Source organism: Colletotrichum tamarilloi (genome assembly GCF_030869305.1).
Source record: "Colletotrichum tamarilloi strain Tom-12 chromosome Unknown Scaffold_57.1, whole genome shotgun sequence".
NCBI lineage: Eukaryota > Fungi > Ascomycota > Sordariomycetes > Glomerellales > Glomerellaceae > Colletotrichum > Colletotrichum tamarilloi.
In genome coordinates, this window is record NW_026849439.1 from 152057 (window position 1) to 179857 (window position 27801).

Below are 27801 nucleotides of genomic sequence, written 5' to 3' on the forward strand. Positions count from 1 at the left end.
CCGCTCGGTTGAATCCCTCACCAATAATTCCCATCACTGTCCCATAATCCCCATCCGTCGTCTTGCCTGATCCGGGGTGCGAGACAGCTACGGCGCGCCGGCGCAGACCGCGACTTGGCTACGTTTGGAGCTCTCGGCGGTTTACCTCTATGAGCTTGTGCCATTCCGGCGACCGGTTGCTGTTGATGCCACAGTCTTGGCGTCTCGTTCGATGCTCTTTATAAGACCACTTCGTCCTCTCTCGCGATCGGTCCGCTACTTTATTCTACTTTGCCTTTGCTCCTACACGCCTTAGCAGCTACTTCATCACACCTCGACATCCCGAATTTACTTCGATTCAACCTCGGCCCCGAACCATCACAGCCAACCGCCAAGATGAAGTACACCATTGTCGTATCTCTCCTTGCCGCCCTTGTGGCCGCCGAGACCATCGATCAGCTCGTTGCCGAGATTCCCACTTGCGCTGTCACTTGCATCCGTGACGGTGCCCAGTCTGTCAATTGCGATATCACAGACTTTGCCTGCTCTTGCGGAAAGGTCGAACAGCTTACAGCCAAGGTCGTGCCCTGCCTTGCTTCCTCCGGCTGCAGCTCGACAGATCAAGCCAGTATGTGATCCCACAAAGCATGACAAAGACATTCAGGTTTTTGAACAACAGAGCTGACACATCTCCAGCGGTACTTCAGCTCGCCTCTCAGATCTGCGCCCAGGTCGCCGCAGGAGGCACATCTTCTGGCACCGCCTCTGCTGGCTCCGTCACCGCTGCCGCGACTACGGCTTCCGGCACATCAACCTCCTCCCGCAGCGGCACCGCAACAGGAGCTGCCGTCACCACTACAACGTCACCAGCCGCCGCTGGTCGGGCTCAGGTTGCTGGCTGGGCTGGAGCCATCGCCGCGGCCGCTGCGTTCGCTCTCTAAATTCACCTTTCTCACCTACCAGTTGTGGCTTTGATTCAAACAACGTCTTTACTTCAACCCTTGTAGTTGACATACCCAATGCAAGAGGAAAGATTGCGGATTGCGGAGTTTAGCGGGAAAAAGAGAAATAGCCAGCACACCTGACGATGGAAGTCTTGATGTAGTTGTACGCGCATGCATATCTAGTTCTATCAGCTGATTAATGGCAATGTAAACCTGGAGAAACATTGATATCCCAGATTGAATCATCTACGATTCCGTCTTTGCCCCCGTCTCTATCATCATCTAATGTTAATACCGTCTAAGTCTATTGGGTATCACGAATCCCACCATCTCCTCTCGTCTTATCCAAGTCCGAATTTGCCCAAGGCACTTCCGTCACCGCCATCCGCACCGTCCAGCCATCCATGCAGGTCATCCATGGCAGCAAACTGCGCAGCATACCTCATCCCCTCGCGCCGCCTCTTCTCAACCATCTTCCAGTCCCACGCGCCGTCGTCCGCGACATCGCTCAGATCAACACTCTCGTCCCCGACACCGTTCTCGCCGCCCTGCCATCCGCCCTCTGTCGGCCTGTGCGGCAGCAGCTCGCTCGCCTCGAGAGCGACGGCCGGGTGCACCGTCAACCGCCCAATCTTGAAGACGTACTTGCTCACGCCCGTGGCGTAAATCTTCTTCTCCCAGTCCGCGCTGTTGCTGCTCGCGTCGCCGCTGGTGTTCCTCCGGACCCGCGCGGTGCCGAATTTCGGATCGAGCCACTCCGTCGGCCGCGCGGTGCCCTTGGGGACAAAGTGCGTGACGATGTACAGCCACTTGCGGTCCCACGAGAGGATGCGGGACCACATCTCGTAGGGTGCGTAGGCCGTGATCTCGCGGCGGAAGGAGCAGTGTACGGCGCCGAGCATGATGCCGAGCGGGCCGCGGGCGGGTTTTGAGGTTTTGGGGTCGAGGACGAGTTTTGTTGTCGCGTTGTGGGTGAGTTGGCGGAAGCCGGGGCGGAGGAGGTAGGTGCAGAGGTGGGTGCGGGAGACGTCGAGGTCGGAGAAGTAGGTTGAGTTGGACTTGTGGATGTTGTAGTCTATCTCGGTGATGGGGGCGTGGGATTGGGAGATCATGGGGCGGAAGAGGGAGCGCGGGCCGAGGCGGGGGGATTTGCGGATGAAGAGGTGGTAGATTATTGCGTGCCATACCCGGTACTGTTTGTGAAGGTGTTAGTCTTTTGGCTGTTCTTGTCTTCTGTCTGTAGACACGAGAGAGGAGGTTTAACATACGGTCCAGACAAAGGGCATGTTCTTGAGGTTCAGCAGGGCAAAGATGAGCATGAGTATGCGGCTGAATTTGCCCGGGCCGGTGAAGAAGCTGGCGAGGACGATGCGCCAGTGAATCTTGTAGGCGGCGTACGCCAGACCGCTGGCGCCGGCGAGGCGGATGAGGCGGACGACGCGGACGGGGACGCGATCGAAGTCAGCCTCGGTGCGCGAGGCCTTTGCGATTGCGGACGCCATCTTGTGTATCTGGTTTGCTGGCGTTGTCTTCTCCTTGAGTGACTGAGACCTTCAGGAAGCGGACGTCTTCTTATCCGCGACGGCCGGTGCTTCCCGTCGCCGTCTGGTCGGAGAAGAAGACGGTGAAGATGGGAATATGCGCTGGCGGAGTGCGCCGAGGAGGAGGACGACGAGGACGAAGGCCCAGAGGGGGAGGGAACGGAGGTGGCACCAGAGGGTGGTTGAGCATTGGGTGAGGAGAGAGGTCGCCATGGGTTGGTGATGGGATTTAAATTTCGAAAGGAAATGTAAAGAACTCCGTATGGATTGCGCGCTTGTCTACCGGGTCCACGGAGCTCGTTTTGCGGGCCTCGCACCCACCCCCCGGTCGCTTTGGTTGGGATCGTTTGTTGGTGTTGTTGGGGTCGGAGCGCGAGCGCAAATTATCGTCGATTGGCAGCGATAAGTGACGGAGGACCCCCACTCCCCAAACGGGGTTCGGTGTTTTTTTCTTAGTGCCAGCATGCCTGTTTGCCCTGGCGTCACAGCGTGGGATGCGTGCTGCACTGTCATGGAAAGTCTGGGCAAAGCTGCTGGACCTCGGCTCAGCCTTTTAGGTTGTTTGTCACCCCCTGAAAAGTTCGATTTCGTGAAATTTCTTCTAGAGCCAAGAGAGAAGCCTGACTGTAGTCGGCCTCGGTCGAATCAACAAGGTTTGTGCCATCGGAGAGTCGGGCTGAATTGGCATTTGATTGCTGACTCGGATCCCTCGGTATTTGAAGCTTCTTCACGCTCAATATCTACAATTTCCGAATGTTTGGAATTTGTCCACTATGGTAGAGTAGCCAAGCTATCATGCCGTTGTCAAAATTCAAAGCGAACATAATCCCGTCTGTGAAGGCAAACGACTTTACGGCACAATTCTTGGCTACTTTCTCCCATTCTATTCAAAGAGTGTCTTGCTTCTCACTCCACTTGAAGGTGAGGATTTGTCGGCTCCGAAATTGCAAGACCCGGCCGGGACATGTGGGGCACCTGTCGGCGTCTTTGATGTCGATATTGCTGGACCCATTTCCGGCCTTGCGATCTTATACGTTGCCCCATCCTGCCTATCTATGCTAGACGCCTAAACATGACGAGAGCAAGTCGCATAACATTTTTTTTAAAATAAAAAAAATAAATAAAAAAAAGACACCAATTCGGATACTGGGATCTATATTTCCATAGCCTTTCTGCGAGGAAAAACAAATAAAGGTATGTAAGTATGTGATGCGCTTCGGCCCTCAAGTGATTAGGACACCGGCATAGGTTTGGAGACTGCGAAGTAAATTCACTATGTAATTACATTCCATCACGCCGATCACGATTTAATCTTTCTTTCCATGTCGCAGCACTGATGTGGCAATGTCCGAAGCCATCAGCTCCGCAAGATGCGGGAGCTCCAACGAATCGGACTTCTTCCTTCACTGCAATTTAAGCTATCAGATGGGTGCAGAAAAGAGCTATAGAAGCCTGACAACCAGGCTGTATGGCCTCCCGCAAGGTATGATGGCCGCCTCATGGGCATGTACAGCAGAGTCTGTGAGCTTTTCTGAACTGTGAATGCTCTTATTGATCACAGAATCTAGGGTCTGGAACTTCGCATGCTTCACCAACATATAACACCGCCACGTCAAGCTCTCTAGATCGCTAGTCTGAGCGTGCCCAGGGGCAAAGATGTGCACTAATATGTGGATGTTATCAAGTTGATGACCTGGGTTGGTTATCGCAAATCCAACACCATGATCTAACTTGAAGCTCAAAGTCAACAGCACCACTAAGAGGGTTTTGAGGCAAGTGATGTGAACTTGAAGTCTGTCTGGAAATCTAGAGTTCAAAAATTTCAACAATCATGTAGGATCTCATGGTATCTGGTCGTTGCAACATCGATTTTGATAATTGTACGATACCAATGAAGGCCAAGGGTCGATTTGAATGAATTAAGGACTAGCAGGAACTATTCCTAGGACATCTCGCAGGCTCGTCCCAACAACTTGTATGCCAGACTGACCCCTTGCCCGCCTGTCAGAACAATCTCATTCTCTCTCTCGACCTATCATCATCCTTAACTTAGGCAAAGCCAGTAGCAATAACCCAGCTCACGTCCGCGTTGAAGGAAGTAGCAGAGTCAAAAGTGTGAACACCGCCGTTCCTCGCAGCGTATCCCAGGTTGTTGTAGTGACGGAAGTAGGTGGTAGGGTAGCTCCACGCACGGAACGAGCTGCCAGTACCGCTGATACCAGACTGCGTGCAGAAGGTAGCATCCTCCTTGAATTGCTTGGTGCCGTCGTTGGCGTTGACGGCCAGCTCAAAGTTGTAGTGGCGGATAAAGCTGCCCGGCGTGTCCTTGGACTCGAACGAGTAGCACCCGCTGTTGCCGAGACCGGTGCGGACGGTCCAGCTGGCCTGCTGCTTCAGGGCCGTGGTGCTGGACGAGGTGACGACCTGGGTGTTGACGGTCGAGCCGGTGTGCGCGAGGTAGCGGTCGGTGTAGCCGGAGGTCGTGGCGCGCAGGGAGATGGAGTTGCCGACGGTGAGGGCGGTGCCGCTGTTCAGGGAAGTGGTGGCGTACTTTGCCGCGACAATGTTGGCCTGGACAGAGTTCTCCGTCGCGTCGGAGGGGTAGCCCGAGGTCATGACGCCCTCGTAAAAGGTGCCCTGGGCGCTGACGCTGTTGTCGCCGCCGATGCCGAGGATGATGGCGCCCTCCTTGCTCATGGGGTTGTAGCCCGACGCGTTAGGCCGCACGCCACTGTAGTACGTGGTCAAGCCTCCCGAGGCGGCGTTGGCGCCGCGGAGGGCCCAGAGGTTGGGACCGCCCTTGACGACGGCGGTGAAGAAGCGGTCCGTGATGGACGGGTCGCCCGCGTTGTTCTTGGGGTTGACGCCGGAGAAGAGGCCGTTCTCGAGATCCGCCATCAACCAGGGTCCGCTGCCGGCACCAGTGCCCCAGCCGGTGCTGTCGCCAAAGTAGATGGCTTCCATGTGGCCGTTGCCCGTGTCGGTGCTGCTGGTCTCGGCGTTGCCGTAGTCGAAGCAGCAGCCGCCGTTGTAGTGAGTTCCGTCGAGGACGGCGTACATGCCCTCGGACACGTCGCCGATGGCGGTGCCGACGGCGGCGTTGTTGCGGTAGCCGGTGCCGGGGGAGATGAAGACGCCGTAGGCCTTTTGGCCGTTGAGAGTGACGGGGGCGCCGATGGCACTGGCGAGGTTGTCGTTCCCGTTGACGTCGGGGCCGCTGAAGGCGCCGCCGGGGGCTTGGGTCAGGTGGTTGCCCTTGCCGGACTGGTCGTAGATGACCGAGATGAGGCAGGTCGTTCCGGAGCAGAAGGTGTCCTGAGCGGCCGCGTTGGCGACGCCGCCGGCGGAGAGGGGCGCAATGTTGCTCGTGGCACCGTCGGAGCCGCGCTTCACCTGATAGAGGGAGCCGGTGTAGGCGCTGTAGAGGGCGCGGGTGGTGCTGTGGGCGGCGATGCAGGGGTTGCCGCCGGAGGCGTAGATGTCACAGGGACCGGCGGAGACGAGGGAGCCTGTGGCCACGAGGGCGAGGCCGAGGGCGTAGCCGCGCTCGCGGATTGGCTTGGACAACATGGCGAAGAAGGAGGGACGACCTTGGATTTGCTGACGGAGAACGGGAGGGGAGTTGTCACTGACGAGGGGAATGCCTGTGAGATCCTGGGGAGACAACTCTCATGATCCGACGACTCGGGGTCATCGTGTGTCTTTTAAACACCGTGAGGTGCTTCACGATGGCACGTTCCTTGTGATCCATCTTCATCTCATTTCGTTGACAATGTCTGTGATATTGGATGAAGGGTCGCACGAGAACCCCAAGCGTCAAGAATTCCCTCCAATGAGCAGAGAGCGCATGTCAAATGCCGCGCTATTACGACCTTCCGAACTGGTGTTATACGTGCGCTTCGAGTCGTAGTGGGATTCGATGGCATGCGTTTGGGTCGTTTCTCCGATGAAGACTCTGGTGCTGGCGGGCAGCGGGTAGGGTGGCCAGATTGGTTCTAGAGTGCGGGGGAAGAGTGCGGATGACCGGCACTGGAGAGTGGTACGTCTGGAAATGAAGCGATGGACCGATGGAGAGGCATATGGTGCGGCTGTCCGGTAAAGGTCAGAGCGACTTCTCCCACGTCCTGCGCGGTATACGTCAGGGGAGGGGGCTTGATGGAATCGTGGTATAATCGGAGCTAGTAAAGGTAAGCATTTGCCCAGTCACCTTAGTTGCGGAACATCAACAACCTCCCCGGAACGTTCGACCTGCTTTAGTCTCTGATCTTGGCTTTTGCTTGGCTGTTGCGTCCCGCTCCGCGTCCTCCAAACGCCCCTCGGCATCAGGTACCAAGCCCTCAACTGCCATTCATCTTCGCGGTAGTCGTTTTGAAGGTCCAGATGTCATCCATGGCCCTGGTCTCCCCATCATGTTGCCAAGTTGATGCCAAGTTGTTGCCAAGTGAGTAGGCCAATGTGCCCCAGAAACTCGTCAAGTCTTGGCTTTGGGGAAAGAAGAAAGGCCGCGCGGACAAACCCCAGAACCCCAGATGCGACCCCAGACTCGGAGACAGGGGTGGAAAAAGACAAGACGAACCATTTTACCCCGCCGTCGGCCCGTATTCTGGGCAGGGGTTAGGTTCACGTGAGCTCCCTCCCTTGTATGTTTAGCTCACGCTACCTGACGTGTCTAACCTGGAAGCATCTGAAAGTTGGAGCGTTTATTTCACGAACCGAGGAACCCATCGGTGTTTCCAGCGTCCCCTTGACGCACCAAAGAGGCTTATTAATAAGCGCTTTCCTGGAGAAGCGCAACGGTTCCAAGCGAGCCAACGAACGATCAGTTTTTTGCGACTTGGAGTGACAGATCATGAAGCTATTGACCTTCCTTGCGTCAACGGCTTTCTCGGTAGGATTGATGGATGGTTTCTAGTAGGTAGTGGAGAAGGATCACTTAGACTGATCCCCATGCCCACGTCCCGGCGCCATGGGGCGAATGCCGAGGGGCTCTTTACCCCGCGTCCGTTAAGCTATCCAATAACCTCACATCGCAACTTTGATCACTAGACTACTTAGCCGCTACTGTTCCCATGTCTCACCATTGAGCAGCATCATTCAGAATTCTTGCTGCCTAGTGACAAATTGGCAATCGCAGAGAGCAATGCAAACGTTTAGATTCAAGCGTGAGATCGGCAAGAGAAGCACGACGGAATATGATGGGACGAGGCCAGTGATGCCATGCGCTGAGCTATGCCTGCGCTGATCTCCCGTCTGAATGTTCTTGGCAGGAGCCGAGCCAATCATAGATGCATTGAGAAGACTTCGACAGCTGAAATCCAGCAAAGCGTTGGCGAGACCACCCCTTCGACAAGTTTACTGAACTAGGGACCCGGGAAGGATCGAAAAGATCCGTTTGAATATGCGCTCCATCCCAAGTCTGTAGCATTGACATCCGCAGTGGGTAAAGGATGCAGGTTGAATCAGAGTATCATTGAACAACCAGTTACCAGGAACACGTACCGCCCCGAGGACAGGTTCTAGTGTCGCTTAGCAGACATTGAAGTCACAGAAGATTTCCTTTAATGATCTAGGTTCTATCATATTCTTTGGGCCAGACCTCTCGATGCCTTGGGGTAAAGCTACTGAAACATGCTGCTCTTGACAACAGTTCATGCCCTTACCCGCCTCTACGGATGCTCTCTATTGGTTTATCGCCCCTGACCCTTGACCCTTGACTCCATATCTCAGAACGTAGTCCAGCCCTGAGGTCTCTTCGCCCGTGCCTCTCCGTACCTCAACCAAAACGCCGCCGACTCCACTGAAGCCATCCAACACAGGGCCGTCAACATCTGTCTCCTCCGTCCTATCCTCCAGCTCTCATTCTGGAAAAGCCAGCGCTCGATCAGGCAACCAACGCCTTGCACCATGAACACAGTCCACAGGCCCACAGCCTGTACCCACGCATACTCGTCCAGTGTCAAGACGACCCCGCACCAGGCATGCCAAACTCCGCTGAGACTAAAAGCCGCGAGGACACCGGCGGCCTTGCCAGCATCTTTCCCAAACAGACGTGTGAAGAGGGCTCTGGCGGGAACGTACCCTAGGTGTTGAAGGAATGGCTGTGCCCCATGGTGCCAATGAATGGCCCAGAAGCTAGAGAAGCTATCTGCTGCCCACGGCTGGAAGAAGAGCTTGTTGGGGCAGTGGGGATGGAAGATGAAGTGAATGCCCTCTAGTCCATACTGAATAGCAAGCAGGCCACACATGACCTTTAGTTCCGTAACGGGGAATAGATATGTCAGAGGGACCACGAGCAGCGGACCGTAGGTCCAGGCCGCGCTTTTTGGGATGCTCTTTCGCTTCGATTCATCCACGGCGATATTGAAAGACGCATACCTAGTCTCCGACCCAAGCCGCCAGACATACGAAGCAACAGACCTCCAGCTCGTCAGCCCGTAGACCACTTCCTCTTTCCCATCCCGTGGGACAGGCGGCTTCCTCGCTCGCGCGATTGTCAAGTCCCAGCACTTGCACGCGTAGAAAAACGTGGGTATGCGCAGGCAGACCTGGGCAATCACGTCGTCAGTCGGCATGAGCAGCGGGAGCGCCATGACGTAGGCGCCCGCTGCCAGGCCCGTCGCCCGCGTCACGAAGACCGCATGCTCTTTGGGGAAGAATCGAAAGGGCTCGAGGCCACGTCCATTCTTCCGTGCGAGGCGAGCTTGGAGTCTCCAGTCTTCGATGGCGGTGAGAGCAAGGCCGATGAGGGAGGTGGAGTAGAGGACGATGCTCGTGGTGAGGTGAACGAGGAACGATGTGCTCGGGTTGGTGATGAATTCGGAGTTGTATAAGGAGCCAGTTGTCAGAATAGCCGATCCTAGGAAAATGACAATGTACCAAGCCAGCATGTCCCCCATCATGAAATTCCGGAGGAAAGAAATGAGCGAAAGTGCATGAAGTTGAAGATCCCGTTCTGGTCACATCAATGACGCGGGTCTCGTCAAGTAAATAACAGGTGGCTAAGTGCGTTACTTTAGGCGGCCAAGTGTAAGCGCTAGCGACGATATTAGTACACGCGTTAGAAGGGTATACTCTCTACTACGATATCTGACAAGGATGAAGGCGGTAATTTGAACAGGCCAGAGGTTCCACAACATTGTACGGATACCTGACGGAGAATTGGATGTTGGGATGAGGAGGTAGCGAGGAAGTTAAATATCTACATGGGTGTAGCCGAGTTCTGGTATTACTCAGTACAAGCATTTTGGTGTCTATCGAACATTCTGGCATGAGCTTTTCTGACGAGCTGTTCAAGTTCCAATGTACTTACTCAACGTTAAGTTCAGTTTCAACTTTTATCGGAACCAAGCTCCCGAGGATTTCAACTTTACGAAACACTCGTCATGGTAGTTTTCACATGGTAGATCAGTGGGTTCAAGATTGATAAGGGGCGGGCAGTTTTACACGTCTCAACGGCTGAGCCCTATCTCATCAACTGCAGAATATCGTCAGTAAAAGAATTTGTATATATTTAGAGTACGGAAGAATAAAACGTTGCTTCGAGCCTATTCCTGCTATACTGTTATATTAAGTTCCGTAATGGAAGGAATTTGAAGAAAAGTTGGTCGGAAATTATTGTGCACACGCCATTTCGCAATTGATAGGATAATTAGCATTTTGGGTAGAATTGATAGCACGCACTGAGATAGCTGAACGGCTTTATGCAGTATAACTGAGTTGTCTGCGTCCTTGAGACTTGACTATAAACAATAGCAGAGGACTACTTGAGCTCATCCTCGCGTCTTTGGAGCAACAGCACCAGAGTTGAGGTGTTTGTTTGTTTTGCCGCAGCTGGTGTGTCATTTTCAGGTCCAATATCACACACAACATGATACATTCAGCTTACGAACATGCTTCCATTGTCATGGAAATACGTTCGGCAGAAATTATATTCTTACAGAGCGAAGCATATAACGAAACGTATATGTCCCCCAACCAAGTTCGCCGCCTGTCCCTACTGGTGCCCACTGAGCAAGATCATAGCCACTCTTCTCAACCTCTTGGAATCCAGCCTTTTCGTAAAGTTTGTAACTTGAGGGCGAGGCATGAATCCAGCATGCAAGATTCTGTGAGTCGACTTCCTCAAGTCCATGCTGAACCAGCCTGGTCCCGATGCCCCGACCTTGGAACTCGGGATGCGTCGCCAAGGCTTGCAGAACCATGTACTTGCTCCCTCCCATGTGTCGAGATTCCCATGAAGTCATCTCTTTGTGCATGATCCCACCCAACACTCGCGCAGGGTCTCGAGGAGCATCATCGGCAGGCCGTGCTTTCTCCTTGCGATAGTTTGCGAAAGAGGGTGCCTCAGAGGACTTGTTCTCCTCCGGGTTCTTCCGTTCAAGTTCCTTCGCAACCCAACACGACCAGCCGAGGATGTTTCCATTCCCCTCGACTGCTTTGAAGATCTTGGTAGTAGAGGGGTTCGATAGCCAGTGAAGGATCGACTTGCGCATAAGGTGTTGATGGGCGCCTTCTTCACGACCCAGAAGCATTAAGTTCGAAAACTGGTCGGATCTGAACGCGGCAGTATGGATCGTGACGAGGTCATCGATGTCACTGGGTTCCACCGCACATATTGATACGTTGTATTGGGGTTCTTTAGAACCTTGATCGCTCATGGTGGTAAAAGCTCCGTGCTCCAGTGGTATGAGAAACTCAGCGAGGGTAGTATCCAGTGTGTGCAATCCACAGTCGAATTCAAAAGCGTGCATTCGGAAAAAAGAAGGTCAAGATGCGGGGTAGCTGTGCAGTAGGCAGCAGGCTCAACGCGAAGGACCCCGGTCACATAAGCCCTGAGGTAGAATTATGCCATCCAGATTTAGAACCAATGTACCTACCTATCTGTTGATAAATGCAAGATTCAAAGTCGTCTTTGACGCCCATCCTATGCCCGCACTCGCAGAACATCCAGCACAGTCTGAAATTTGAGGATCATCAACAATTCATTCATTGTAGCCCTTGACCTTCTAACCTTTTTTCAAGCAGTCATGTCGTGGAACTTATGACAGCTTTACAGGGCCTTCGGAGTTGACGCAGACCTAATCGGATAAGCTCGCTGGGTGGTTCAGGCATATTCTGATATGCCAACGTACTGTGCACTCGACTCCTTTCACCCTCGAGCTAGTGATAGCAGCAAATGCCACTGAAAATTGAGCTTGATCGAAGAGAGATGCTTCAGGGCATAAAAGGGGGTTTCCCGTAGTACTGAGCTATTCATCTCCTGGTGGGTTGAGGGGAAGAGTGATCGCAGCAAGCGATTTGTAACGAGAGGAGACAAGGGCCTTTCTGCATGTGTTCACTGGAAATATGACAACTCCATATGATTTCATAATTGGACCTGGCTTCTCTTTGAACCACTGCCATTGGTTTCCTGTCTTCAGTTTGCAACTTTACACAAGGTTTGGTGCTAGTTTATCGGGCCGACGTGACTATCAATAACTAAAGTGAGTGCGCTTGGCAACATTTGTCACTGTCAAAACCAGCCCACCGGGAGTGTCGTACAGTCGTGACAGTTGTGGTAAGTTCCGCGAAACGTCCAAGCCTACCAGGGTCTGCAAGTCGAATCAACTTGACAACTAGAATAGCCTGACAATGGCACATGCTGCGAAGTCCTAGCCTCGCGCGATGTCATGAAAGAAGCCCATCGTGATGTTCCCGAGGCTAAGAACAACCATCAATCGTCAACCCCGACCTACCTAGAGAGGAGGCATCGAGAGAAGTCATCCGTCCTCAACAGCAGACTTGCTCAGATGATTAGTGAGCCGATAGGTCAAGTATATCATCATTCCTGCCACCAAAAAACATAATTGAGGTTTGGCGTTACCTAATAGAGGGACTTGGTCTGCGAAAACAAAGGGGCTTGTGGGGTCGTCGAGCATGAGTGATGCAGAAGACCGAACCTTGAACTTGTTAATGTGCATTTGCCTCTGGACTACTGCAGGAACCGGTAGCGTAAATTGATTCTCAAAAGATCTGGTGAAGCCTGGTCGGACCATACGTTCATTGTTACACTGCACCGAAGAAAAAGGAGAAAAACTAGCAATGGTACCTGACCAGAATTGCCAAAAATATAGATAGCGTGGTGGCTTGCCATGCAACTATGATGAATCTGGTCTAGCTTCGGTCAACATCAACACAGCTGGACAAGCTACCTTACTCGATGAAAGGAACCAGCTGCTATTGTGGCAGCTTCCACAGACCATTGAATTCGAGTCGTCATCCCGATTTCCGAGGGCTTCTGTTGCACGGTCGCTGACGCGTGTTCATCACTGGGACGACGACGGCCCGTCGAGCATCAAAGCCACAAGAAGACCCCGACTCTTGGCTTCGCTGGGCGCAATCGGCAGCCAGCTCGCCGTGCACGCTGACATGCTTGGCACGGATGCCAATACCTCGGATTCTGCACAAACAATGTTTACTTGCTGTCACTTAACGCGGGCAAACAACGAACATGGGCCTTCACGTTGCGGCCGCAAGCCCAACATATGACCCTAAACCTCAGCAACGCGCATAGATAGGCGGCTGCGAAAAGCCGTTTTAGGATTTTGAGGGTAGTTTATCGCCTTGACCGGTCAGAGTTACACGGAGTCTCATCGTCGAGAAGTGGATGTGTGCATAATCGTATCTGCACCGTTTAGGTAGAGCAGGCGAGACTCACAAGTGACTCCACCCTCTCTCGCGGTTGATCTGATGATTCCCACCTTTGCACTCAGTCGGCCATTCTCCTCATAGAACCTCAGCTCACCTGAAAGATGCTAATTGATGCAGCGTCTGTCTAACGGCTAGCTAATGGGGTCATATCATGCTCGGTCGACCTAGACTAAGTCTAGCTTACAGGAACAAGGATCAAAGCGCTACAGGAGATCCCGAGTTACCCGCTCTGGCGTTTTCGGGACGAATTGGGACAAAGCCATCCATTTAGAGCCGCTTCACAGTTGGTTCGATCAATGAATCAGGGATAGGGCAACAAAGGAAAAGTTTCCAGATCCCAATAGAGCAACTCTTGAAACATTCCACTTTCTTTGTGGGATCGACATACCCGCTGCCCCAGACTGCCGTTACTCGCGAATCGCGAACGCAGTAAGCGGGACGGTGCTTCAGGAGAGTGACGATGTGGACCTCACTTACACTGGCCTTTCTCGACTCCGGTCAAGTTGCCGACACTATGGATTGGACTGCACGGAGATCGGTCTCACCGTTCACTAAGAGCTCTGACCTCTGGTAACCTGAACTACGGATACGATGGACCACACTTCTGGGAGGTGCTCAGAGCTTGTACGAGGCGCCAGTCGGCCAACGGGTGCCGCAATACGCTCCAAAGAAGAAATGTCAGCTCAATGTGGTCTAAACCCGCGATGTCAAAATACGCCGCCACATATGATCACAACAACGGTATATAACCAGCACTCTTCTCCAGGTTCATTTTGTTATTCTCTCTTCATCCCAGCAGCTTCGATCACTTCTCACCTTGAGCATCACATTCTCTTCTGAGCCAGAGTATCTCCTTCAACAACATTCATTCAAAGTTCCTGCTTCCAGCTCAACGCGAGCCTCGTATCATCAACATGCGTTACTCCTTGAACATCATCGCCCTCGCGGCTCTCGCGTCGGCCGCGCCCACCACCACCGCGCCCATGGACTTCGATGCCATCATCGGTGCCGCTGCACCCACCCTGACTGGACCTCCTGCCCTGGCCACTGGCCAGACTGGCGTCTACGACGCGGCTGCTGCATCTTCATCCGCCGCCGCCGCTGTCACCGGTGTCGCTTCTGCCAGTGCCACTCAGTCCGTCGCGGCTCGTGGCCTCGACAAGCGCACTTTCTGCTTCTTTGGCTTCTGCTGGGGATCCCCCTCCACCACTTCGTCCGCCAAGACTACTTCGATCTGCACTACTTCCACCACTCCCGCTGCCGTGACCACTCCCAAGACTACCGCTCCTGTCACAACTTCGGCCGTGACCACTGCCACTGCCGCCACCATCACCACTGCTCCTACCGCGCCTTCGACCTGCACCCCGGTCAGCTGGACCAACACCTTCGCGTTCACCACTGCTTCTGGTTGCGCTGAGCCTTTCGAGGTCGGCACTTACTGCGGATTTATCAACCCTGAGGACCCTTGCGCTGTCCAGCCCGATGGATACGGTACTCAGGTCCAGCCCGACACCGTCGAGGCTTTCCAGTCTTTCGCCCAGTTCCACAAGGAGGCTCATTCGGCCGCCAACCCTTCCGGATACGCCAACACCTTCAAGGACCTGAGCGCCGCCGTCAACGCCAACAGCTACCTCGGCCTCTACACCCTCAAGAGCTACGACGTCGCCGCCTGCGCTGCCAAGTGTGACGCCACCAACCTGTGCACCGGTATCAACATCTACGTTGAGCGTGACCCCTCCATCAACCCCTCCGGCTGCTCTTGCACCAACCCTGCCTCCATCTCCAACTACAAGTGCACTCTCTGGGGCTCCGGCGTCGACAAGGCTGCTGCTGTCAACACTGGCCAGACTCGTGATGGCTTCCAGGTCGTGATCACCGGCTCCAACGGCTACGAGAAGACCAACACCACCACTCCCACCACTCCCTCTGGCTGGACTAACCCCCAGGGCTGCGGCGGTGTCGTCCACTCTCACCCCAGCACCTGCATGGGACAGAAGTTCTTCCCCGGTCCCTTCGATGCCAGCCTCTGCGCTACCTACGCCGCTGCCCAGAACGTCCAGAACTCCAAGTCTGTCGGCCTCGGCTCCTGGGCCAGCTTCCTCGGCTACAGCCCTCTGAAGTGCAACTTCTTCAACGCCTTCATGGTCAAGCAAAACGGTATCGCTAAGGGTACCTACTGCAGTCTCTTCACTCAGCAGTACAATCCTTCTGCTGCTTCTTACACTCCTTCTTTCTCCGCTGGCTTCTCCTGGAGCATTGAGAGCTCCTGGTCCTTCTGCTCCAAATAAGCGGGGTTTCCGACAGATTCGCCTGTTATTCACTCATTAATCTAGAACATGGTGTCGGTTGTAGACTTTGCATAGTCCGGATTGTTAGTCACTACGTTCGTTGATACTGTACATTTAAAGGTCATGGCAACTAGAGTGGGGGATTTCTATCACATATTTAATTTAATTAACCTTCGTTCTGCAAATCTGTCTCACTCTTGCTCCGCAATGTGCCACTAGCTTTGGGGACAAGCCAGACTCACCAGCAAAAGCCTGTTCGATCTCTCACATCAGAGTGAACTAATTCTAGGTACCAAACTCAAAGCAGTATGTGTACGAGTCTCCTAGCACGACACTTAAATACGTAGATAAAGGCACATCACGCTCTGGTGATATAAAAGGGAGAGTAGAGCCCCCTACCTTCAACAAAAAGTGTCTCGAGTGTCACACGATGCGGGGTTCATTGAAGCGGATCGACATGCAAGTTTCTTGACAATCAGTTTTATATGCACCCTATCTAGTGTGGCCGGCAAACCGATTGCAATCAACACTTCAATGTTCTCTTACCACGTAATACAGAATCCGTCGCGTAACGAAAGATCGTATCATAGAATCCGCAATGATACGTAACTCTCTTTGACGGAAATTGGAAGACCTTCCATTGAGCATGAGCAATCCTCGTGTACTCCCAGGTCTCATCGACCAGATTAATACTCGATGAGTATGTCCAAGACGAACACTTACTGCAAAACTGCGAGTATTGAACCTTCAATCTTCTTCTATAGCATTTTGGCCCATTGCAGTCAATAAATCTGAGCTCTTGGTACGACTCAATACCAACCTGCCAATTCTGCAAACTTGGCCCCTGGGCCTGCCATGCCACTGCTGATGACATGGGTGAACACCCACCTTGGATTCACACTCAATAATATTGAAGCCTTTATGCCCGTAGCCTTCATCATCAAAGAAGCCATTCCCGAGAAACCCATCGCGGAAACTTGGGTGACCGTGGTGACGGGAGCAGGAGGCGATCTCAAGGATGCTGGCGGCGTCTTTCCTGATGTTGCCATTTGGGACGACAATGGCAACAGAATAGGACGATACCGCACCAAGCTAGGCGACAAGAGAGCCCAGAGCAGCGCGCGAGCCGTCAAGATACCGAATAATGAGAACAACGGGCAGATATCCGATCCCCAATATGTCATGTTGAGTCACGATACCGACGCAACATGCATTGCGATGGTCCAAGTTTCCAACGGCCGACTCAGTGGGACGGTCTATGGAGACACTTGATACAAATGCGACCAAGCATGGTACTACAGCCAACGGAAGTCCAAGTGTGATAACCTCATGACCAAGTGTGTATGGTTGGACTCAGATCACTCCCATCCCAACTTCAACGCCAGGGCTATGAGTTTTCACCTCAGAGACATGCTGCCTTCGCCTGACAAGTAGAAATTGTACAATAGCGAGTTGTACTGCCTGTGTAAAAGCACACCTCGGTACTCTTTTTGGCGGCGTCTCATACCAGACGGCGTTTTCCCATTCTTCTACCCAGTCTTGAAGTACAACAAGGACACCGTCAATCCGAAACTAGAAGGCACAGATGAAAATTCTACCGAAGCCCTGGATCGCTTCAAGTACCATAAGGACGTATACAAACAGCAGGGTGAATCGGAAAGGGAGTATCGAACGAAGAGAACTCGTTCTACACGCTTGAGCAAGAGACAAGGCTCGGACATGGATCCTGACAACCAGGTCTTGACTGGAATACCAGGTCAGACGGCCCGGGAGGTCTGCGAACACCCCAACTCAGTCGGGTATGACATTGTCTCGTTCGTCGACAGGGAAAACTGCGATCTCACAGAAAGGAATTTCCACGATCTTTGTGCCGGTAGCATCACGACTAATTGTTTCGACGTCAACAATACGACTGTCATTGGAGCTCAGGGTCTCACAGGGAGGAGCAGAAACACCTCCAAAAGGCAAATCGCAAAGCTTTACAAAACACGAGCTCACTGGAAATGAATGTTCGTACATGTTATTTTTGGGCTTTCCGTCAACTTGTGAAGCGTTGTGGGCATTCTTGGGTGATATGGAAAGATATGCGTTTCTAGTTGGATGTTAACATACCCAGTTGAACAAAATCTGAGTCATACACACGCTTACCACTTGTCCATGTCACTAGATGTCTGATTCAGGAAGACATGGAGGTTAGAGATCACGCAAACTCGTGTGCATGTAATAGGGGTACACTCCGGCAGCAGCTTGGGACTCGGAGCAAGTATACATGCCCATCCTCCTGCTGTCTATCCGTTCCCACCTTCCTCTTCCGGCAATCGAGCCGGCACGGAGATCGAAACCCTCACAGTTCTCCCCACCTCTCGGCTCTCGGGCCTCGCCTTGGCGGACGAGTTCCTCAAAGTATTGTACGTGACGAGCAGCATTGGTACCTGTTTGATATCAATGGCCCGCAATAATTGCTAAATAGTGACTGAAACGAAGGAAGAGGTAAAGCAAGGTAGCGAGTGTCCAACGAGATCGAACTAAGGTAGGTATCACGAGTTTGCGGGCGGTGCAGTCAGTTGGCCTCTCTAGAACGCATAGTATCGTTCGAGGGCGAGCGATTCGAGAGTTAACGAGCTTCATCGCAAGTGGTTAAGCCAAGTTTGGTGGTTGGATATTCTCTATATGCCGACTGTCATGAACGTGGTTACTCCCGCATGATCTAAAACAAAGCGATTGGATTCGTTGAGTTGGCAGTCCGTTGCTGCGCCACGTCCCAATGTTCCATAACGCAAGTCCCGTTGAATCTGAAAACGTCCACCACGGCAAACGGCTGCCCTCCACCCACGAGATCCATGCGGTAGTGAATAAATGCGATGTTGTCCTGGAAGTTCTTGTTCATGATTGTGTAGTTGACCGTGTTCGGGGAAATGAAAGGCTCGAGGACGGCAAGAGAGTTCGCGCGGCCGGAGAGAGCGCCAGGGTTGTGCTGGATGTAGTCCTCGGCGACGTGGTTCAGGAGGGCCTTGGTTGCGTTTCTTTCTTCGTAGAAGGCTTGCATGAATTCTCCGAGAATGACCTTTTGCTGCTCTGGTGTTGCCGGACGAGGAGGGCAGTACGGCGCGGAGCCTTGACGCGGGGCGAGCGCACTTGTTGTCCAGGCGAGGGCGCTGACGCCGAGAGCGAGTAATGAAGATGTACGCATGGTGCTGTGTTTTTGTGTGTTGTTGCGATCTTTTTCCGTGTTTTGTTTTTCCGTGTGGTAGATGCGTAGAGCGATGTCTTCGAGGGCGTCGATCGGAATGATCTTATACACGAGGCGGACTGCAGAGGAAAGAAATGCCGATAATCAGATAGATTAAATGGCTCTTGGTAGGAGAAATAGCAGGTTGCAACACTGATAGGAGTTCATCCAAACTGCGCCATGTGCCTCAATGCTAAGAAACTCTATTACTATAGACCCTTGTTGATCCCTGCTCAATACCATTGGCAAGGACCAGAACTGGGAAGTCGCAGTCGGATTAGGGAATGACCAATGGTTGAGTGAGCGTTTTACTCATGACATCCTATTTGTAAAGCCGACGGGATTACTTGGATTTCGAATACTCAGTGCCATTCTGGTGCTGCCTCGAAGGAAATGATTATCTTGAGAGAACATCGACCCCTCAATCGCTCAGAACTCAGAATTGTGTTGCAATAGTGTCCGATCGTATACTTCAATCCTGCAAGATTGACTATTCGAACGATCTGAAGTGCAACAGACGAAGCATGAGCTCGATTCTGGAAGCATTAAAGAATGGGGTCCCCTGGTGACGATCCTCAGCCCATCGGCACAGTGCCGAGCAAGGCCCGCGGTAGCGCATGGTTTCTAGGTTTCGGGAGTGGATACCGAGGCAGATGTTCCTGGACTAAGTCATCTATATCTTTCTTGACACCGGTTGACTAATCTGATGTGATGACAAAAAGTGCGGGAAACTGGCATCAAATTGATTCCGATAGGCGGTGTTCGCACCTATATCGAGACCGCAGAGAAATCCTACCTCACTAAAGGTACCCAGTAAACAAAGCTGCATGCATATGACACTAAGACGGCCCAAGTCCTAACGTGGGCTATCTGCAACATGCATGAAGACCACATCACCAACATCGCCGGGATTCTCATTGTCAGAATATCACAAAGCAAAACCCAAAAGGGCGTCCCGAAAGCTACTCACGCGCGGTTGTGACTCGAAATATGTCGACTGGCTCCGCGACGGCCACTTTCGAAACATAGGCAAGGAGTAATGCAACATAGACGCTTCCCACGCCGAGAGCGCCCAAGACGAACACCAGATCGGAACACTTGACCGCAGCTGTGCCATACGCACAAGGGAACTGGCTGTAACTATCACCGCGGTGGAATTTCCAACTTCCGACTTTTTTATTGCGATTGTGAACCAGCTCCGGGTCATTTAAGTCTCCACTCCGGTTCTCGAGTCAGCACCGGCGTTTGCAACGTGACCGGGCCTGAGCACGCAGCCATTGACACGGCATCTTAAAGGCCGAAACGAGTCAACAGAAGCAGGCAGTCGCTCGATAGCTCGTTTCAGGGGCTTCCGTCTTGTGAAAGTGAGTGACATATTGCTAAATACTAAGCAAACAGTATATCGAATCGTGTCTTTAGCTGATGAAGACATTCTCTGACGGGCTGACGGCGCATGGATGGGAGGAAAGCCAGTTCTCGACGCCTTCGACGTCTTTCTTCCGAGGAATTCATGAAACAAATCAGCCGATCAATGCTCAGTACCTTACTACTGACTTATCAGCATTGAGTGATTATAGAAACACTCACCGTTGTCCTCTGAATTGCCCAAAAGCTCGTCGAGCAGGTTAGAGCGACTCTCTATATGCTCATCCCAGAAGGCACTGGTTAAAGGGCTTGGCATCACTGCACTGTCAATCAATCCAATCAAGCGTAGGTAGAAGGGTCAATCTTAGATTATATATTATACTATCTTGCAGGAGGGTATCATATAGGCTCTACGGGGCACGGCATACGGTTCTGTAATTTTAGCGCGATGTAGTCGCCTTTCGCCTCACTTGAGGACATCACGGCGTAAAATGGGACAAACAAACAAACAAAATCCGATCAAGCATTCATTTGAGGCCCAACGTTCAGTTGAGGCCCAAGAAGGAATGATGCACAAAAGTGGCCGAACTTGGAGTGAACTAGGAAACTTGGATCTGACCCCCGCAAGCATCAGGAGACGTCATGCATCGAATGTTTTCTAGGTCTCAATTACTGTTTCCAGATTGATTGACGAGTCCAGCTTCTCTTTTAAACATAGGATATTGTTCGCGTGTGCTGGCAGGGATTCATTCTAAGGCTGGTGTGCGACGATTTCGTCATCTGGTCTTGGTGTTGGTGAAGCTGAAGGCATTGTGTAAGTGAGAATGAACAGATCCATTTTGTACGACAATGCTGGCTGCCCCTCCCTTCGGAATTGAAAGCGCATGTTTGGGCTTAGCCTGGCCAGGTTTCCTTGCAACATTGATCTCGAATTGGATGCGATTAGTCTCGCAGCATCTATGAGGTAGGACGTAAGGGATGAATGTGACCGTTTTCCTGTAAGGGGTGACATGCTGGTGACTACACCTGTCTGCTCTTGGCATTCCAGAAAGAAGTTCTCCCGGCAAAACTCAATAAAGAGCAATGATTTTGCTGCTTCGCTCATCTGAAATTCATTGAAGGACTATCCGGCTCCGAATTCCGCAATATCCGAGCGGCCTGATTTAGCTTCCGCTTGGGGCTGAACTATTGATGTGACGGCGGTGGGATCTACGATAGCGACAACCAAGCTAACCATATATGTTCATTGAGACAAACGCGATAAGTTACCAACAACGCGTCTGTTCTAATCATGAAAGGGGTGAGCCACAACCCTTGGGCGATACTCTGGAACGCAGCGCTGGCATACAAGGGATGAACACTCCCTCGGAGGAAATCTCTCAAAACCTCACCCAAAGCCTTTTCTCTTTCCCAATGGGGATCCTTTCTAAAGGCCGCTTGAATCGCAAGTCTACACACAATAACCACATCATGGGCATCATCGGAGGGTACCCGAAACGGCGCTTCGGCCGCTTCGGCCGCTTCGCCAATGCAGCTGCAGTGGGCGTCTTTTTCCTATTCTTGTGGATATTCCGTGAGCAGCTGGGCCTCGATCGTGTCGGCATGGATTCGAGCATGGTGCCATGGATTCCGCGATTGGCCCATCAGGACATCTTTGACTTCGAGCCGGTCAATTCAGATGTCATCCGGGGGGTTTGCGACAGGACAGAGTGGGATGCAGGGAAGGCGATGCAAGTTGTGTTCACATGCGACAACAATGTCGGTGGGATTGGAAACATCCGTAACTCGATCTTGAACTGTGTGCGATACACGATGCTGGCTGGAGGCTCATTGGTCATGCCACGCATCTTCAAGCGCAACGACTCGGACATCTCTCACATCCGGACGGGGCGGCGGCAGGAGATGGAGTACCTCTTCGACAGGCAACACTTCATCGACTCGCTGCACCTCTCGTGCCCACAGTTGCGCCTCTACAACGACACCGACGAGGTCTACGAATCCCTTGGACCAGCGCGAACATGGTCTCTCGGCCTCTTCCCAGAATCCCTCGTCGATGAGGAGCACATCGCCAGCACGGGCATCGAGCGCCCGCAAAAGTGGCGGTCGCAACTATACCGGTGGCTGGAAGACATCAACAACACCACCGACGCCGCGCCGACCGGACGCCTCACAGAGGGCCCGATGATGGTGGACCTCGGCCGGTCGTACCTCACGTACCCGATCCACAGCGACGGCGAGGTCTTCGCAAACACCTTTGGCACCATCCTGGAGTTCCGCGCGGATGTCCGGCAGCTCGCGAGCGCCACGATCCTCAGCATCAACAAACGTTTCTTCGGCGCGCACTTGCGCACCGAGAAGGATGCTCTAGACAACTGGAATCCAGCGGACCCGACGTGGGAGTGGTCCGAGTACAGCAAGCAGACGAACGCGTTCTTTGACCAGGCGAGTCGGGCGGGTCTATCAGTCATGTACGTCGCGTCTGGAAATGAGACACAGGTGGCAATGCTCGAGGAAGACGCTGTGCCGCGCGGGGTGCGGGTCGTGACGAAGCAGGACCTGCTGACGGGGAAGAACCGCAAGAGGCTAGATGCGTTGACGTGGGACCAGAAAGGAATGATTGACTTTCTGGTCATGTTGGGAGCGGCGCAGTTTGGAGGCGTGGGACATTCGAGTTTTGCATGGAACGTCGCGCTGAAGAGGCATCTCTTTTCCAAGGAGATTCCCAAGGAGAAGGACTCGTTCTTGAAGGGGCCGCAGATGCTCAGTGACGATATGAGTCAGATTTATGGCGTGCCGGGGAAATATCCCGAGTATGCGTCTTGTTTGTGGCCATGATATTTTTGCAGGTAAGGTGTTAGTCGAAAGAAAATGACTATTTACTGTTCACCCTTGGATGAAGCTGTATTCTCACATTACCTAAGCGCCAGCATGTCCACAAACAGGAGGCCAGGGGGAGACGTTTTGATCATCATCCTGGACGCTTACTAAGCTGCAGGATGCGCGGGGTTTCTTGAGTGAACAAGCACTCTCCCCCGATCACTCTTTTACACCACCCATCACCCGGATGCCAAGACGAATGCCAAGATGGAGGCTATTCCGGACCCCAGAGATCTCCCACCGGACCCACGCCTTCCGGGCCAACAGCTTCGATATTCCCGTGACAACATCATCACCTCTCTTGCGAATTTCTACCAAAGTCTGCCGCACATCGACCCCTCTCTAGTTCGTCGCGCGCCGTCGGGGGGTTGGCCAGAAATTACCCCTGAGTCGCTCGCGGCCTCGGGAATGACACATCTGAACGAGCGAGTGGTAGACTTAATCAAGCATCTACCCTACATTGATGGCAACCCCCTTTGGATCACTCCGGAAACGTTCCCCATCAACTACCTTACCGCCGTGTCTTTGATACCAGCCGTTGGAGTGTTCAAGCCCAAATGGCTGCATGCTCTGTCCCACGACCTTCAGTCGTTTGAAGACTTTCCAGCTTGGGTGATCGCCCTCACTATGAGTGTCAACAGGGACGGTGACATATGGATACTGGACACGATGGATGGCACAGTGACCAAGTACATCATCACGGGCGCTGTTTACCCCGAACCGGCAGGGAGATATGAAAAGGGCGACCCTAGGATGTGGAGAGAGACACTGTGCGATGATATTACTCTTTCACTGGAAGCGTGGCTAGAAGAAATCATCGACAAGTACAAGACATTTCAGTACTTTGGCCTTCCCCGTTATGACCACCCAGGTGTCCTGTCGCAAGGCCACTGGGCCGAAGAAACAAAAGTAAGCTGCCGCGCACCTAGTTTCGATGAAACCGACTAACCTTTCTACAAGGCACTTCGAGAAATTGTGGTCGAAAATGGGTGGCCAGAAGACTACAATGGCGAGGAGGGCCGCAGGCAACTAGCGGAATGGTTGAAGAAGGCAGCAATCTAGTGTAAGGATCAATCAAGCAGCATAGGCACGTTGCGAGAAGAGGTACGAACAGCAGAGTTTGTCAAGTTGTATTAGAATCTACAGTCAAGATCTAAACATATCAGATACCAGTATACATAGGAATATCAGAGTCAAACGACCGTCCAGGTTGGCTCGGAGGAACGGCTTGGACGACGCTGTGTTCATGGACGGATGTTGCCTCAGGTGCCGGCGCTTCCGCGGGCGAGTTAGCCGCCCTCTCAGCCTTGTCCCTGAACTTTCTAGCGACATCCTTCAGCTTCTCAATCTCTCGTGAGCAACTACTATCTGTGCACTCATCGAAGCCAAGGTGATCGCGCAGCTCCTCTGGAGTTGCCACCCTGGTAGAGTTAACGCCCTCCACCACTAAGCCTGCTGGCTCAACCCAACGCTTCTGTGCCGGACCATTCGGCCAGGTAGCTCTCAGAGCTGCCTCTGCGGCGTGCGTATCAAAATATTCATCCTCGTTGAGGAGAGCGTAGCCGGGGTGCTTCACTCCGTTGATCGTCGGCACACAGATATTGTCCGCGATACCATAATCGTCAGAGTCATCAGGGAGACCATCAAAGTCGAGCTCCCAAACGAGACGTGAAAGTGCTACCTTTGTCAAATGCCACTCGATGGGCACTCGGGCATCTGGGTTGATGACGGTGGTGGTCTGATGCATATCACTGGCCACAGGCGGCTGACGGCACTTGTCGAAGATCTTTCCGGCTTCTCGGTTGTCGACCAGGTCGAGATAGCGAACCATCTGTCCATCTACCGAGGGTGGCTTTGCACTGAGCAATCTCCGTACCTCTGTATCACTATCCTTGATCATGGAGGTGAGCAAGCTGTACCCATCGTTCACAGGTGCCATGACCGCTGGCGGGTATTCGTCTGGAGAGCATCCGTTAGGCGCATTGATGACGGGATCCCAGAGGGCTGTCGACCGCTGTTGGTTGAAGACTCCTGTGATTGGGCGTTTCTTGTCGTCGATCTTGCGGTAAGGGCAGGTGATGGTCTTGTACTGGGGGTAGTTGTCTACAATGGACTTGTAGTTCTTGCAAGCCTCCGGATAGACGCCCCCATTACCATTGCAAGGAATCTTGTAGCCGTTGCCTGGAAGCTTACTCGTCGAGACGACAATTTCACTGGTTCGATGAGATGTCATGTAACGCTTTTGTCTCTTGCAGGGTCTCCCATCATCCGCACGCTTGGCGTTTGAAGGACACGAAGAGGTCTTTGCCGGTGACTGTTGAATATTAGCATTTGGCTGCGTGTGAGAACCAAAAGAAAGATGGTGAAAGAAACATACATGAGTAGACTTTGGCGGTCGTGACACTGTCTTGGATGGCTTGTTGAACGAAACGGAGTGTTCCTTGCCGAAAACCTTGAATACCGCTTTGCCTTCTTTCTCAATGCCATCGGTACAAAGTTGAATCAGGGCTGGAGTCGCGGCGATCTCGGCAATATCCAGAATTTCGCCTAGAATCAGTCAGGTTAAAATGCCAAATGCAGGGGCGAAATGAAAGAGTCATGGAAGTCGTGGAACATACCAATGATCGGGATCGCAGCCTCAATCAACTCCAAGGGTGCTAAGAGAGCAGGAATAGCGAGTCGACAGAAAGCCTTGGCTGCAATGTCGAGAGCTGCTTGTTCAGCCGCTTCTTCGGCCAACTCCTCGGCCTTTTCTTTGGCTTCCTCCTCTAGCTCTTCTTTCGTTGGAGCTGATTCAAAGCCCTTGCAGCAGTAACTCTGAATACCACCAGTGCACGTCTGGTCGCCATTCTTGCTGTGGTTGTTCGTATCCTGGAGGACCTCGGTCTCTTCATCATCACAGCCACCCATGCATGACAGACCTAAACCGCGATAGCCGCGCCACTTGCAAGTGCCCATAGTCGTGCCGTCATCGCAACAGAGCGTGCGATACTTATTCTTGTCGCAGCGATCACTGGTTGAGAGCATGCCGGGCTGCCCATTCATCTGGGTGACCGGATTAGTTCCCTTCTTGCAGCTCGCTCCGCAATCTGTCGTGTAACATGAAACTCCGGCGGCCAGTCCTTGAGCCATTTCCTGGGCGTCTTCTTGCTGACCTGTGGTGACACCGGAAGCGGGAGCCAATCCATTGTCTTCTCCCTGGTCCCTTTGATCCATGGCCCAGACCTAAATCACCGAGTCAGCTTGGCAATTACTTTAGGCAGAATATAAGTATTACTTACCATTGTGCCTCCCAAGCAGCGGGAGTTGGCAAACTTGCGCTTCTGTTCAAAGGTGTCGTCGTCGTCGTACGAGACCCACTGGTTGTCATCCCAGGTAATCCATTTCACCATGGCGTCCTTGTCCCATACGGGCTTTACGCCGTTGTAGTCAATGACACCATTGATCTCTTGCAGGGTCAAGATGCCCGATGCATTCGAACATTGCCCTGCCAAGGCACCACCAGAGAATTGGCACACGCCGTTGGGCTTATTGCAAGAGGGATCAGAAAGCGTGAAGCTGCGTCCGTACCACCCGAGGCCAAGTATGACCTTGGCAGGCTTCACGCCAGCTCTCCATAGGAGATCGAGGCCCATGTCGATCTCAGTAACATTAGTATGAGGTGCAAGGTAAGGTCCGACGAACTTGGACGCAGCGTCCCAAGTTCCGTGCACTTTCAAGTTATGTTAGTCCAAGGTTGAGTAATGTTGTGTTGGAGATTGAGTGAGACTCACAGTCATAAGCCATGAAGTTGAACCAATCGACATCTGCTGCAATAGATGCAAGATCAAAGTGCTGAAGATACCAGTATGACGTCGGCAGCGTCATTGAAATTCCGTAGCGTGAGCCTGGCAGAGGTCAGTCGAGCCGAAATGTCATTAAACTAGATAGGAATCGCACCAAAAGCAGCCCTGAGCTCTTTCGTAAGAAGAGCGTAGTTCTTCTTGTCTGCTGTGACGCCGCCTCTGTCGTCGGCTTGAGGGTACTCCCAGTCAAGATCAACACCGTCGAAACCATACTGCAAGTTCATAGATATCAGTCTTAGGAAACAATCCCTCCAATGACGCTATTCAGACTGGACTGTTGATGGTATCTTACGTGCTCCATGAAATCAATCAGGCCAGAGATGAACTTCTGCCTGTTACCGGATGTGCTCGTCATGTCGCTGAAGGCTGTCCTGGTAGCTCCGGGGTCGGTGAATGACCATCCACCAACAGAGATCCAGGCCTCTAATCCGGCGTTGTTCTTCTTCAGTGCTGTGAATCGGCTGTAAAGCTTGCCAGTCTCGGTGTCCATGGGAGCAATCTGGAAAGTCTGTGGGTCAAAGAATGCAAAAGCAAAGTTGATGTGAGAGAATCCGTTGAGGTTGAGGTCCTCCGGCGAAACTGCTTGGCAACTGCGAGTGTTGGACCATCCCTCATAGTAACCAATTGTGCGCTTAGAGACAGAATTGCCTGAACAGGATGGTCTTGTGACATTTCCACAACCGCCGAAATCCTTTTGGCAGCCTTTACCGCAGAAATCACTTGTAGAACCACAGAACCTGGTTTATTGATCAGAGAATGTATGCTTGATATGGGGTAGTAAAGTTTCATCAATTCTATCACTTACCCAAACTCAGAACAGCAGACACTCAAGGGGCATTCCTGAGAGCCTTCTTTGCCGTATTGTCCACATTGAGCTTTGGCATCACAATTTGATGTGCAATTGCCCTTGCCACACTCTGTTGGAGAGTAGCCGCAAAGCCCATTGGTACCACAGCAAGCCGCATTCTCACATGGAGTGTCTGCATTGCATGTGCCAGTCGGAAGGGCTCGTCCGGTAAGAAGGTGTTCAAGAGAAGGAATTGA

General features: G+C 52.6%; 11 protein-coding genes across 11 annotated transcripts; 4 read left to right on the top strand and 7 right to left on the bottom strand.

The window, feature by feature from the left end:
* Positions 1-375: 375 nt before the first annotated feature.
* On the top strand, positions 376-920 carry CTAM01_11101 (uncharacterized protein; the record flags this gene model as incomplete). Its single annotated transcript, XM_060527113.1, has 2 exons — positions 376-607; positions 676-920. 2 exons carry the CDS (start codon positions 376-378, stop codon positions 918-920), a joined length of 477 nt encoding a protein of 158 aa, XP_060378283.1.
* Positions 921-1264: 344 nt separating this feature from the next.
* Positions 1265-2425, bottom strand: CTAM01_11102 (uncharacterized protein; the record flags this gene model as incomplete). The annotated part of the gene is made up of 2 exons (XM_060527114.1): positions 1265-2116; positions 2192-2425. 2 exons carry the CDS (start codon positions 2423-2425, stop codon positions 1265-1267), a joined length of 1086 nt encoding a protein of 361 aa, XP_060378284.1.
* Positions 2426-2476: 51 nt separating this feature from the next.
* Positions 2477-2677, bottom strand: CTAM01_11103 (uncharacterized protein; the record flags this gene model as incomplete). The annotated part of the gene is made up of 1 exon (XM_060527115.1): positions 2477-2677. The coding sequence occupies one exon, from the start codon at positions 2675-2677 to the stop codon at positions 2477-2479; it is 201 nt and encodes a 66-aa protein (XP_060378285.1).
* A 1836-nt stretch (positions 2678-4513) lies between these two features.
* CTAM01_11104 (alpha-L-arabinofuranosidase B) lies at positions 4514-6034 on the bottom strand (the record flags this gene model as incomplete). The annotated part of the gene is made up of 1 exon (XM_060527116.1): positions 4514-6034. The coding sequence occupies one exon, from the start codon at positions 6032-6034 to the stop codon at positions 4514-4516; it is 1521 nt and encodes a 506-aa protein (XP_060378286.1).
* Positions 6035-8187: 2153 nt separating this feature from the next.
* On the bottom strand, positions 8188-9363 carry CTAM01_11105 (uncharacterized protein; the record flags this gene model as incomplete). Its single annotated transcript, XM_060527117.1, has 1 exon — positions 8188-9363. The coding sequence occupies one exon, from the start codon at positions 9361-9363 to the stop codon at positions 8188-8190; it is 1176 nt and encodes a 391-aa protein (XP_060378287.1).
* A 1026-nt stretch (positions 9364-10389) lies between these two features.
* CTAM01_11106 (acetyltransferase) lies at positions 10390-11121 on the bottom strand (the record flags this gene model as incomplete). The annotated part of the gene is made up of 1 exon (XM_060527118.1): positions 10390-11121. The coding sequence occupies one exon, from the start codon at positions 11119-11121 to the stop codon at positions 10390-10392; it is 732 nt and encodes a 243-aa protein (XP_060378288.1).
* A 2946-nt stretch (positions 11122-14067) lies between these two features.
* CTAM01_11107 (uncharacterized protein) lies at positions 14068-15441 on the top strand (the record flags this gene model as incomplete). The annotated part of the gene is made up of 1 exon (XM_060527119.1): positions 14068-15441. The coding sequence occupies one exon, from the start codon at positions 14068-14070 to the stop codon at positions 15439-15441; it is 1374 nt and encodes a 457-aa protein (XP_060378289.1).
* An 855-nt stretch (positions 15442-16296) lies between these two features.
* CTAM01_11108 (uncharacterized protein) lies at positions 16297-17448 on the top strand (the record flags this gene model as incomplete). The annotated part of the gene is made up of 2 exons (XM_060527120.1): positions 16297-16687; positions 16979-17448. The coding sequence occupies 2 exons, from the start codon at positions 16297-16299 to the stop codon at positions 17446-17448; spliced, it is 861 nt and encodes a 286-aa protein (XP_060378290.1).
* Positions 17449-18148: 700 nt separating this feature from the next.
* Positions 18149-18631, bottom strand: CTAM01_11109 (uncharacterized protein; the record flags this gene model as incomplete). The annotated part of the gene is made up of 1 exon (XM_060527121.1): positions 18149-18631. One exon carries the CDS (start codon positions 18629-18631, stop codon positions 18149-18151), a length of 483 nt encoding a protein of 160 aa, XP_060378291.1.
* Positions 18632-21505: 2874 nt separating this feature from the next.
* CTAM01_11110 (uncharacterized protein) lies at positions 21506-23974 on the top strand (the record flags this gene model as incomplete). The annotated part of the gene is made up of 3 exons (XM_060527122.1): positions 21506-22845; positions 23059-23821; positions 23873-23974. The coding sequence occupies 3 exons, from the start codon at positions 21506-21508 to the stop codon at positions 23972-23974; spliced, it is 2205 nt and encodes a 734-aa protein (XP_060378292.1).
* A 100-nt stretch (positions 23975-24074) lies between these two features.
* CTAM01_11111 (glycosyl hydrolase family 18) lies at positions 24075-27748 on the bottom strand (the record flags this gene model as incomplete). The annotated part of the gene is made up of 8 exons (XM_060527123.1): positions 24075-25226; positions 25290-25459; positions 25531-26137; positions 26194-26624; positions 26686-26799; positions 26852-26969; positions 27050-27494; positions 27729-27748. 8 exons carry the CDS (start codon positions 27746-27748, stop codon positions 24075-24077), a joined length of 3057 nt encoding a protein of 1018 aa, XP_060378293.1.
* Positions 27749-27801: the final 53 nt, after the last annotated feature.